The sequence below is a fragment of the Lissotriton helveticus genome, chromosome 3_1 (assembly GCF_964261635.1).
Source record: "Lissotriton helveticus chromosome 3_1, aLisHel1.1, whole genome shotgun sequence".
Classification (NCBI taxonomy): Eukaryota; Metazoa; Chordata; class Amphibia; order Caudata; family Salamandridae; genus Lissotriton; species Lissotriton helveticus.
This window is the reverse complement of record NC_136061.1, coordinates 320,015,207-320,028,571: the sequence shown is the minus strand read 5'-3', so window position 1 is coordinate 320,028,571 and position 13,365 is coordinate 320,015,207. Positions and strand designations below refer to the sequence as shown.

Genomic DNA, 13,365 nt, shown 5'->3' with positions numbered 1-13,365 from the left:
GTACCATTCCTGTACAAAATACTATGGCTAGACAAGTGAAGAACGTTTTCCTTCTACGTAAGTGTGCTGTACAGTGCAGCGCAAATATAAATCCAAAAAACTAAGGAGAAATGAAAACAATTCTCCTTTTAATGGCTCCTTTTCAGCTGAATTAATGTTTGGCATTAAACCACATCTACTAATGTTAGTAGACAGGGTTTAGCGTGAATAAGCATGGGTGTTTGTGTGGAAACACCCATGTACCACCCATGTAACACCCCCTTGGTGCTAAGTAAGGCAAAGAAGAGTTTTGCTGTGATTTGCGTTACTTTTGGGTACTTTCCTGTGCAAAAACAAGTTTTGCCCTGGAAAGTGACTAGAAAACAAACATTTTGTACTGGTTAGAGTCACTATCGTGACGTTACCCCAGCACAAAATGTTCGAGAATCACCTTGTTGGAGGCACTTTAAAGAAACTGGCAATATGGTAAACTGGGTTATTTTTCTGTTCGAGCAAAGTGTAGTACAGATATATAACCTGGGATTTCGGATAGTCACTTTCGCTGTCACACAATCCTGACTAACTTAGATCCAATGCCTCACTTCTAAGAGGAAGTGAAGCCTCCCTCTCCTGCTATCTGTCGCAGCACCATCACCAATTTTAGAGCGCTTCTTGAGGTACCATGATTTAGCGCTTAGGAGGGCATAATGAAACTAAAGCAGGGTTAAAGAGAAGAAGGAACAGAAGAAGGGAGTGAGGGAGTGAGGGAGGAGAGGTTGCTTTGGGGGTTTGATGAAAGGAGCAATGGAAGGAGGGAGGTCAGGAGAAGGGAAGAAGGTAGGGACATAAAAAGAAATGTAATCAAAAACAAGTAAAGGAAGGAGAGGAAAGTAAAATGAAGGAAGGCAGAATAAAAAGAAGGAAGGATGAACGCAGGACATTCTGTAGCACAGCATCGCATAATGATTCACAATAAAAGAATACCTCTGACATAAACTCACAGGCAGAGCAGGGATGAAAATCAAGACGTAGGTCTGTGCCAGTCTGTAAAAGGAAAACAATGTATTGAAAAAATACTTTCTTGCAAAGAGACAAAGAGGAGGAGCGTGGCATTGGTTGCAGAAATTGTTTGAGCTAGTTCACCAAAATCCACAAAGAAAGCATTACACTTAAAGCTGGCACAGAAAGGTTTAAAAAAAACAGGCAAAGCATACATTTTAGTTTAGTTAATTGAGATGGGAAAATATAAAAACAATAAATTAAAAAATGACAATTCACAAAACCCAGTAGGGCAGTAAATGCTGGTGGTGCCGATGCTGGCACCAGAGAGCATATTATGACCTGCTTTTCCACCGCCCATTTGGTGGTGGGGACCCAGACATGAAAAGAGTGGTGGAAATGCAGGTCCCGGGCGCATCTGTCCATGGGGGTGTGTGTGAAGGGACACATGTTGTGCCACCCGGGAATTGCACCTTCATTCGTGCATGGTGTGGCATGCATGACCCTGTGTAGGAACGTGCAGTAGGCTTGTTGGGGCAGCAGCCTGCTTGTTAGGCTCTCCTATAAACCTAAAAGACTGCTGCCATGACACTACAGCTGCACTGCCCACCCTTGGATTCAACTAGGAATCCGGCGCGAGGGTGTACCATAGGTTTGGTGCCCTTCCTGGGACTGCTGAGGTGGGGTCCCAGATGAAGACCATCAAACTCACAATCAGGTCCTTAGTGTTAATGTGATGGAAACAAGCATTTCAAAGCAAATACGCATGGCTTAGAACTGAAATTGCCTCTTAATTTATTAGTGAGTTTGTGTGATATTATAGATGTACGAGTGAGTGAATACCAGAGTGAATCAAAAGGCAGATGAAAGCTTGAACGAATCAATGAAGAGAGTTTTTTAGTTATATGCCCTACCTAGGGATTTTGGCAATTAGTTTCTTCGCAGGAATGCACTGGTTTTAAGCAACCAGGGTATAAGCTCTTTGGAGTCCAGCCAGTAGAAACAGAGGAGCATTCCACAGCAATGCAGTGGATCCAGGCTGGTCCAATAATCTAAAAAGCTGTGCTTTGACAGGGAGTAGAAAGCAGGATGAGAATATTCAGCTTCATGCTCCATAGAGCTGGATCTCCTCTGGAATAGGGCTAGCAGTTCGCACCTGAACAAGGACGAAGTGCAAGGTGGCATAAAGACAGACGAGAAATACAGATCATTGCAGCTGTGTTGAGTTATTGGAGATATTATGAGCACTAAGTGGTTGAGTAAGTAGCTACTCCATTTGTATGATTTCCATAGTGCTTAATTTTTCTAACAAGACTTTGAAGAGTTCAAATTTTACTCAGACTCCTGGATGCTCTCTGGTGACCCTGTGTCAAAGGGAGGAGGATGTAGTTTGACCTATTTGGGGATTTCTGGGTTATGTGTGTGGTTTGAGGACTTGGTGCAAAGTTTGTTTGGGATCCCTGTGCACGAGTATAAAAGAAATTATTGAAAACTATCCAACCAATGAAATCGCGTTAGCAGGGGACATCAACACCAAATACCTGGGTCATCATAATCACGCTGCTCAAAAGTCAAAAGAACAAATTCAATTTAATGGCCTCCTATCCATATTCGGGCTAACATTGGCAGACCAGACACAGCCGAAGACGGGGAATGAGACCCGCCATACGTTTAAAAAACATTCTACAATTGATTACATTTTCATGTCAAGCTGCTAAATAAGCAATCTCTATAGCTTCCACGTAGTAACTCATGGAGAAAGTGACCACAATCCTCTGGTCATGAGTCTGAACCTAAACCTCCAGAAAACTGATACTGGTCAGGTGCTAGGTCTTTCAACAGGAGATGAACTAAGCATCTTAGTCAGGAAAATCAAGTGGCTTCCTCAGCAACTGCCCCAGGTGGCAAAATGGCTCGAGGATAGGACACTTTGGACGAAGGACCAATCAGGGGTCCAAAACCTATTAACTTGGGATCTTAAGTTTAGAACACTGGTCGTATTTCTCCAGGTACATAAAGGACCTCAAAAGCAAAATCCACAACATCCTAGCCAGTCCAACAACTCTCAGCAACAATGGAGCATTAAACACAAATGGAAGAACTTGAGGCAGAGAACCTGTTTGCTTAAATCCTATTTAACATCTGGAAACAGCAGCATCAAAGGAGACAAAGAAAGCACACACAAAAATCTGGGCCTAAAAACATGCAAACCAGAAGGAGGAATGGGAAAATATATTTGTAATGCTTAGGAAGGATCCCTAACCCGGTTTTGGCAGTATGTCAATAGGCTAAAATCCCCTGAGCCACCAAGGGCAAACGCAGTATCAGCAATAGTGTGGGGGAACCATGTGAGGTGTCAATTTCTACCTCACTACCCTTCAGCTACCCTGGAACCCACCAGGCCATAAGCAGAAAAACACCAAGCCCCAAATTCTTCTACGGAAATAGTAACATTTGTTAAATCTATGAAGGCTAGCAGAGCACCTGGCCCAAATGGGCTCCCTGCTGGGATTTGCCAATCCGCCATAGATAGCTTGGCTGAGCTTCTAACCCAGTTATTTAATATTGCATACACCCTGGGCAAAACACCTGAAACCTGGAGAAGTTCAATATTATGCCCGATCCACAAAAAAGGTAACCTCCTGAATCCAAATAATTATCGTTTAATTGCCATGTTAGACTTGGAGGCAACAGCATATGCTCGAATTTTATTGGAAAAACTGGAAACCTGAGCAGAAGAAAACAAGCTGATACCTTTTTTCAAACAGACTTCCGGGGAGGAGCAGCTACCTCTGACAATATAAGAGCCCTATCAGCTCTTAGCCACCTAGCCACACACAGACAAACCAACCTCCTCTCTTTTGCTGCTTTCTTGACCTAACAGCAGCTTTTGACAAAGTGTATAGACATACCCTTTGGAGGAAATTGGCAAACTAGGGCATTCCATACTCGCTCCTAACGGCTATAGTATCTCTGTACTCAGACACATGGGTATGCGTGAAAACAGGCCCCCTGTCTCTGTCTGCTAAAATCTGCACGTCTGGAGGTCTGAAGCAAGGTTGTGTCCTCGCCCCTTTACTTTTTAATCTCTATACAGCGGATCTGGGCAATGCTCTCTCCAACAGCTGTCTGGTCCCTCCTCGACTAGGCCACCACTCCTTACATGTACTTCAATATGCAGATGAAATTGCCATCATGGATCACACCAAAGTAGGACTGCAAAATGCACTGACCAGCCTGCATATGTACTGTATCTCTAACCACTTAATCATTAATTCGGAAAAAACAAAGATTCTGGTACTTGAAAGACAAAAACACAAAAAGCAAATCACTTGCCATACAGGCGCTATGACCATCATTTCAGCCCCATAACACAAATACTTTGGGGTCTGGGTTACAGAAACCGCTCAACCATCTGCTCATAAAAAATCAGATCAAGGTCCACCTTCCTGCACATAAACAATCTTTAAATGCTGCTTTGTAACTTCTATGTGTGCTGCTTAATGCAGCACACACAGATGTTGCAAAACGGCATTTAAAAAAATATATTGTTTGTGTGCAGGAAGGGGGACCTACCTGTACGTAAACAATCATTGGCCTTTTGCTGGTTTTATGTGTGCTGCATAACGCAGCACACATGAAAAGGGTACGTTGTGGTGACGATAGGGGCTTGTGAATATACCCCCTGGTCTTAAATAGGCGAGACAAGGAGACATGCTTTATTTCTCCTGGCTGCTGCTTTTCCATGTGTGCTGAATTGTGCAGCACACACAGGAATAGCAAAGTGCCATTGGTTGTTTATGTGCAGGAAGGAGACCCTTTCTGTACTTAAATAATGAAAAAAATGACATTTTGCAACTTCTATGTGTGCTGCACTGCATGAAGCATAAAGGTACAAAACGTCATTTAAAGATTGTTTATGTGCAGGAAGAGAGACCTTCCTGCACATAAACTATCTTCACCTCAACACAAACACCCTTGCAATATGGTGCAAGGGTGCCTTTGTTGGCGCTAAGCTGCTAAGTTTAGCTCCAGCACAGGGCGAAATGCAGGGCTGCATGACATTGTTGTAAATATGGTGCAGCCATGAGTTTCTGAAGTGGCAGAGTGTGGCGTTAAGCCAGGAAGGCTAACATCGCACTTCGTCACTTTGTTGTAAATATGTTTCCTGGTTCCTTAGGGCCCGATTCACAGAATGAATTTAAGACTCAATCCTAAACTTACTACTATTTTGGTATTCACAGAATGCACTTACTACTTTTGGCATTCACAGAATGCACTTGCTACTTTTGGCATTCACAGAATGAACTTACTACTTTTGGTATTCACAGAAGTTAGGATTTTGTCTTAAGTCTGTCTTAAGTTTGTCTTAAGTCTGTCTTAAGTTTGTCTTAAGACAAACTTAAGACAAAATCCTAACTTCTGTGAATACCAAAAGTAGTAAGTTCATTCTGTGAATGCCAAAAGTAGTAAGTGCATTCTGTGAATACCAAAATAGTAGGAAGTTTAGGATTGAGTCTTAAGTTCATTCTGTGAATCGGGCCCTTAGTTCCAAAGTCAGCAACTCTACTAGCTCATAGCCTACATTGCCTCCTCTTCCTAATAAAAAATATTTTTTAAAAGCTACTGCATGCTGCATCCTTTCCCACAATAGCAAGCGCAAAATCAGACCTGATTGTATAGTATCAGGAAAGTATCAGGACAAAGTTAGAGATCGTAGTTCAGCACATAAAGAATTCCAATATGCAGTTGCTCATTTGTGATATTTTTATGCAGTGGCTTTAGTCTGAGACTTTTTCTCAGGTAAATAGAGAATAGTGACAGCCAACACGTGTTTCGCTCCCTTTACATGGCCATCGGGCCTGGGGCTTCCTCAGGGCCTGGTTATTTTGGATCAGGACAGGATGTTGTCCCGTTTGGTCTGGTTGTCGTATGGTACTTCTCATGAATCAAGGGCGGAATGCCCGAGATATGTTCATTATTGCAGTCAGCATCTGATTGTATATTATGTACTCTATTTAATTTAGATGCCAAACAGGAATTGCCTTTTTATTCACAAACTGAAAGTCAGGCAAAGCCTCACCATGACCCAGCACTTGGAACTGAAAATACCGTTTTCGGATGATAACTCATGCCTGATTTTTACGGGAAGTTATTGGTAAACAGAGAGCTTTGTAGCAGCATCTTTCAGACTCAGACATAACTTTACAAGAGAATCTGTTAATTATAATCATGGCTGACCTCGCTACCTCTGGGTCCTGTCGCACCAGTAACAAAATGTTCTCGGTGTTGATGAAGAGAGCCCAGCAGGGGAAGCAGATGAGCAGGAGGAGGAGGATTCCCCTCTGCAGTATGACACCAACACGCTTCAGGTTACTGCTTCCATAGATCTTGAAGACATAAACAGAGACGTGCAATAGAGTCAGTCTGGTAACCCAAATTCACGCACAGAAAATCGCAGAATACACCATCTATCCAGCACTAAATAAATATGGGAACCCGGCAAACAACCTCTTTGAAATATCAGCTATTATAATAGGCAGAGTTATGAGAAACTCAAAGTATTGAAAATCACTTCCTCCAGGGTGAGGTGTCCTAAGGCTGAGGTTTTAATCTGCTGCTCACATGCCATGGCAGGGAATTATGGTAACTGATTAATTATCCGACTGAACGAAATGTCCTCCTTAACAAACATGGCAAACGGATAATATTAGCTGATCCCTTTCCTTAGGGTTTCAAGAGAGGTAGTTTAATAAAGGCACAAAAAGGGTTATACATTAAGAACTTCATGAAGGAATAGACTCCCAAATGAACAGAAAAAAATCAATAAAACATGTAATTAGGGTAAAAATTGTTTGGGCACAAAAATACTGGAATTTTAAATAAAATCTGTCACAAGTCAAATCTTTCTCAAACATATGAAAAATTGGGTGGCAAGTGCGATATGTTTTTCCTACCTACAGAAGCAAGAGCTAACGCCAATTATTTTAAATGTAATACCTGCCTCCAAGAGACATTTTCTAAATGTCCTTGTTCAGATTTTCGTGGAAGGCAAACAAAAATGCCCTTTCACAGCCCTGTGGGTTTCCACTACTCAACTTTTTAAGAACTCAGGGGCAGATTTACAAGCCCCTTTCGCCACTTTTGCGTCATTTTTAACATGAGAAAGGGCAGCATGATGTAACTCATAGTGAAGTCAAATAATGGCTGAAGCGTGCTGAAATAAAAATGTGAATAATACAACCACAGACTAATGGATGAAGTCTGTCTGGAACCTCCCTATAAGGAACTATGTTATAGACATAATTTTAGTAAACTCAAAAGGTCTTTGCCAACACACACCTAAAAAGCCAATTAGTCTGGCATTGCCGCTAACCTTTTAGAAAGAATAAGAGTAAGTAAGAAGTAACGAAAGAAAAAGAGTAAGAATGGAGCAAAATAATGAAGAAAGGAAAGAAAAAAGAAGGAAAGGAAAAAGAAAAAATGCAAGAAAGAATGAAGGGAAAAAAATGAAAAACGAAACAAGGAAGAAAATAGGTAGGAAAGAAGAAAATGCAAGAAAAAGGCAGGAAAAGGAAGATAGAAGGCATGAAAGGAAGACATGATGTTAGAAATAAAGGAAGGAAAAAGGAAAGTAAGAGTGAAGGCAAGAAAGATGCAAGGAAAGAAGGCAAGATAGATGACAAGGAAGGAAAGAAAGAAGGGAAACATGAAGAAAGGAAGAAGGAAGGGAAAAAATGAAAGAATGGATGAAAGAAAGCAAGAAAGAAAAAAATAGAAGTAAAGAATGAAAGCAAAAAGCAAGAAAGAAAGCAAAAAGGAAAGAAAGAAAAGAATGAGTAAAGAAAGAAGGAAAGAAAAACAACAGACAAACCAATTTGCAAAGATACAGCAAACTCATGTGTTTATATTCAGAGGTCTGTTAAGTTGCTGTTTGTGTTACTGTTGTCTTTCAAAATGATTTGTTCTCCACAACATTTTCAGACTTGTGAAATAACAGCAGTCAAATAAATAAATGTCACACCAAAATGAATTTACAACAGCATTGGCAGGAGTAAGGACTAAAAAAACTGTAATGTGCCCTGTACATCAAAAGGGTCCTGCTACCTGCTAAACAGAAAGGCAACACTAAAGTAAATACAAATTTAAAACAAAAGCACTGGCACTGAAGGGAACTACCTTTTGCACAGGAGTGCTCATTGTGAGAGAGCAAAATGCAGTCACTGAAAGTAAAGTTAACCATGGGCTTAAGTAGGCTGACCCACTGCCCCATTGTGCATGTTATAGCGGGTAGAAGCAAAATGTGAATGACAAAACAACAGACCAATAGATGAAGAGAAGTGTCTGAAAGTCCCTCTAAGTAAGTATATTATACATATAATTTTAGAAAAAATCAAAAGGTCTTGGCTAACGTCAGACCTAAAAATTGCATGCTATATATTTTGAATACTGAGGATGGTGGTGTTTATTATACACTTCTAGGAACACGGTTGCTCTTTAATGCAATCTTTTTGAACTGTGCAAGCCAGTGAAGGAGTCTTGCTACTGGTACGATTAACCAGCATACTAAATATTTTAATATCTACTGATTTAATTACTTCAGTCATTAGCTCAGAATTTTATGGTACCTCTGATCTGATTTGCTGTGGCCTATACATTTTTTTTTCTGGCTGGATATTTGGTATGGGGCACGTTTTACATTCTACATTAATATTTTTTCTTAAATATATATTTTATTGTTTTCTTTAATTTATATACACAAATTGGACATATCAATAAAAAAAAACTTGGACTGTGGGAGAAATAATGTACATTACATTGGGACTATACGGCTAACACTGAGACAAAAACGTTTATAGACACAATACCGAAAAGTGAAAAAACGTACAATTTCAAAGTTATAAGTGAAACACACATCAGTCTGTTCCTTTTGATGTTAAGAGATTGATGGTCTCAAAGAAATTTTGCATCAGATTGCAAAGTTCGTTCTGGACCAGAGCAGAAACAAAAACTCTCAGAACACTACACATGATGTGTGACTCTCGCACGGATGGTTAGAAATGGGAAAGATACTTAATCGCGGTTGAAGCCAAAAATGATGAACGCCCACCCTGAAAGCACTGAATGTCAAAAGCAGGCACTCTAGCTGCACTAATAAGCAATACTACAGTGATTATCACTATACTTACCGCTAGCCGTTCATAGACTTACTCAACATACATCCTTCCCTGGACCTCCTTCCTCCCCGCACATGCTCGCCGGTGAACACTCCCACCGGTTTACTCCCATGGCCTGATAGTTTTCGCTCTGTAGCGCATCTGAGATCCAATGGGGCTGCATGTCTGTCCCCCACTGGTAAGGACACACCCTTGTATTGTTTTGTGGCACTGTTTAACGATATGAAGATGTTTTGTACATGAACGGCCTTAACATGATAAAATTCATATGATATGGACTGAAGAGCTCTCATCATGTTGGATTGTTGTTCTTTTTTCCTACTCTCACTTTCTGAACTTGCCCTTATTGCCTCCTCTCTTTCCTTGTTCCGTGAACAGTGGGAGTCCACTTGCTTTATCCTACTCCAATTTTTACAACTTGCAAAATGGGTTGGCTATCATTGTAATGCCCATAATGTGTCTTGTTGATTTAATATGTACAAACTGTGGCTTACAATGCCAAAGATGAAATATGCTACATTAATCTATGTGCCAAACAACTTGGGAAGGGCTCCAGTGTTCACTGTTCTACACTGCAATTAAAAAAATTAACAAAAACATAATTTAAAAAAAGATTTTTAAGTTAGTTCTAATACGATAATGTCCCTCCATGTTACTCTTGTCACTCACCATATCTATAGTTTAGCTTTTTCCTCACCAAATCTTCTGTTTCAATCCAGACCCTTATTCTCTGCAATATTTGAGGACTAGGGAGCGTGGTTTGACTACCAATGAATAGCAATGTCTCTCTTGGCCACAGCTAATGTTAATCAATGAGCCAACAGGTGTCTCTATATACCTTAGGCCTTTGTAGTAAGCCCAGAATACATCTTGTGACATGCAGAAATTCCACCAGAAATGCTGCAACACAAGCCATGAGCATGTGATATGATAAAATGTTGCATCCACTGCTGCACATCTTGAGCATTTATGGTCTACCACCAGGAACATGGAGTACAGTCTACATGACGCCGGATAGATCTGGTGAAGAAAATTAAATTGTAGCAGTTTGACTTGAGCATTTCTAGAGATCTGTCAAGTGTATGTGAGGGAGCCCATACTCTTCTCTCATATCTGTGAATGTTGTTAGTAGGCCTGAGGCAAATATATGCCCTACCTGTGTGATACCTACCTTCCACCATTATAAATGGCCTGCTATGCTCCTTACCCTCCTAGACAGAGGCAAAGACCGCAGTGGAATTTCCAGTGCATAAGACCTCCACTGTGCAGTTTTTCATAAGTATCTGCACCATCAGTATTTTTCAGTGTCTGGGAGCAAATGAGGTTAACCTCATGTAACAGATGCTCAGCAATGTTGACACCACTCAGAGCTTCCTGTAATATTTGGGCCTCCTGGTAGCATTGAAATCCAGCCACAGGATGACCCATTGAAACTGTGCAGCAAAACAGAATTACTTCAGGACTGGGGCGCCAAGTCCCCATTCTTCGTTTGGGAGATAAAGATTGACTAATGTCGGATGTACGTTGTTACAACGCATGCTTTTACCACGCATGCTGTAACAACGCAAGTTTTACCACGCAAGCCTTTACAACGCATTGCTTTGGGGGGTGCTGGATAGTGAATAGTTTAATTTACTATTCCAACTCCAGTCCCCGTGGATAGTAGGGAAGGTGTTGGATAGTAAATTAATACTATTCCCTATCCTAGAGCGCCCCCCAGTGCAATGCGTTGTAATGGTTTTCGTTGTAAAACCTGCGTTGTAAAAGCACTGCGTGGTAAAAGTTGCGTGGTAAAGGATGTTTCCCCTAATGTCACCCTACACCTTCCCTTCCCACAAATTAACTCTGTGGGGAATGAGTTTGGTACGGGCGTTTAATTTTGTGGTGTGTTGAATTTTGTGTCCTGATGTGGAATTCTGTGGTGTGGATTGGATGTATGTGGTGTGTTGTGTAATTGTGTTGTTGAGTTGAACTATGTGGTTTGGTGTTGAATTATGTGATGTGGATTGGGAATGTGTAGAGTTGAGTTGTGTGGCATGGAACTGTGTGGATAACTTTGCCTTTTTGGTGACAAAAAAACACAAGTTGGAGTTAAGCTCAAGATCTGTGTCTTTGAGTTTAAAAAAAAACAGACTGATGTCAGGACACCTAACTGGAGCATTTGTGGGGCTCCTTGTCATCTTGTTCATGGGCAGGATGGAGTAACCACAGAGGCAAAAGGTGTCACTTACCAGAGGAGAGAAGGTATTGCAAGAGTTACCACAGAAAGAAAGAGGCAGATGGTCCCACCTTCCAGAGTAGGGAACTATTGCAAGAAGGCTGCCACAGAAAGGCTAGTGCCTATGAATATTCACAAGCCTGGAAGAAGCCTTAGTTTCCATTACTACAAATCTGAACCATCAACTAAGATGATGGAAAAGATTGTTGACTTTTGCGCCAAGTTGAGAAGACGAAGAGAGCTAGAAAGTAGTGTAGTGTGAAGAATATTAAGGGCCCTGTAAAAGACATAGTTTGAGGTCCCCGTTAATAATGTTACTTCCTATTTTTTGCTGATTGAAACCTGCTTGATGGCAAACAAACTTTCAGAAATGGGGTGCACAGAAAAACTGTTGAAATATATATTTCCGGAACCCACAAATGTCCTTAGGATGCCACTGAGAAAAGCGAGAAAGACTCAGAGGCAGAGAGAAGCAAGGCTGAAATCTGAAATTGACAGAGGTGTCCTTCCAAGGGGGTCCTTTGTAAGGAGGGTGCCCTTGGCAATTACCCACGCCTTAAAGCGTCTCTGCTAGAAAGCCTTCATGGGCAAGACATGGCCTGGTTGCCCTGACATGGAACACAACTGAATTAAGTTGATAATAATAATAATGTCTTCATTGCTTGATTAACAAAAATCATTCCATCATTAACAATTGGACAATATAAAAAAAGCGTGGACACATATAAAAACCCGCCAATACTAAAATTGATGGCAAGCTTTTTTTATTCCAAAACGGTACCACGAATATTATTATTAATGTATAACTATATTTATAATTATACAATAGAGCCGATCAGAATTGTTCAAGCATCATAAATAGACATTTTACAATCTTTTAGGCATAGGCTTGATCATTGCATATTAAAGTGCAAACGGACAGTAAACAGCAGTTCCATTGTGCAAACCTATTTTGAAAGTGTATCAATTATTACTATAACAGTTGTTACAGTACTAATGTTTTTCACTAGCAGCATGAACACTAAATCCTACAAAACACAGTACAGTGTAAATGAACAGGATAAAAATACATTCAAGATTTCTCTTGAAGCCAAGGGATATAATTATAATACATCTTAGACAGTCAATACCAAACATTTTTCAGCAGCAAATAAAAATGTATCAATTAGCATAGCAATGGAATGGACTTGCCTGATAGGGAAATAATAAGGGCCTGGCGAGCTGATCTAACCCCAATCTTCAAATAGGTGTTTCAAGAAAATACGCTGATTTTTAAGCAATTTGGGACACACACACACTAAATGCAATAAAGGTTTATGTGGCTATCCACAAAGTCTTCAATTGGTATCAGGCCACTGCTGAATCCAAGGCAGTGTGCCCTCCTTTGTTGGATTCATTCCCATTAGTAAGTTTAAAAATGTATTTTTCTATTTTTGCCTAAAAATGAGCAGCCAGGTGTGGCTGAATGTGTAACCACTGGTGTAAATTAATCACATACCATGCATGATTTTTTACTGCAAACACATTTTTATCCTTCTGAAAGGATTCAGTTTTAATTTGTTTTCTTATGATTATTTTGTAATTGGGCATTATTAATTCTTGAAGCCCACTTTGGAGACCATATCCTTTAGGCAGGTTTAAATATGAGAACTCCAATGAGCAGCATAGACAGATTTTGTTATTTCTAGCCAGCATTTGTTCGCTAGAGAAGCAGGTGCAGAGGAAAACATAGAATACATACGTTTCAGAAAAGCTCCTTGTGACACCCGGCACTGCCTTTGGAGACCAAACGCCAGTCTTATTTCAGCTTGACCCACTGACCTGGGAATCTCAAATGTTGCTTTATAATCCTTAACTACTAATAAATCCAGTAACTTTGCATCTTTCCTTCTGGTAATGGGTGAGCTATATGAAAGGGTTGGCTGGAGCTTTGTTTTCATGACTTTAAGAAAATGTTCAAAAGATTGGCAATTTAATGATTTTTGCAAACAT

At 40.4% G+C, this 13,365-nt stretch overlaps 1 protein-coding gene across 6 annotated transcripts in view; it reads right to left on the bottom strand.

Moving 5' to 3' along the window:
• The window catches only part of LOC144822412 (multidrug and toxin extrusion protein 1-like), an 887,289-nt gene that overhangs the window by 467,323 nt on the left and 406,601 nt on the right, over positions 1–13,365 (bottom strand). For all 6 annotated transcript variants that reach the window (XM_078679893.1, XM_078679892.1, XM_078679891.1 and 3 more), the window contains 2 exons: positions 6,220–6,368; positions 981–1,023 (listed from right to left, as the gene is read on the bottom strand). In XM_078679893.1, coding sequence (XP_078536019.1) covers positions 981–1,023; positions 6,220–6,368 — 192 coding nt within the window. The remainder of the gene's footprint in view (positions 1–980; positions 1,024–6,219; positions 6,369–13,365) is intronic.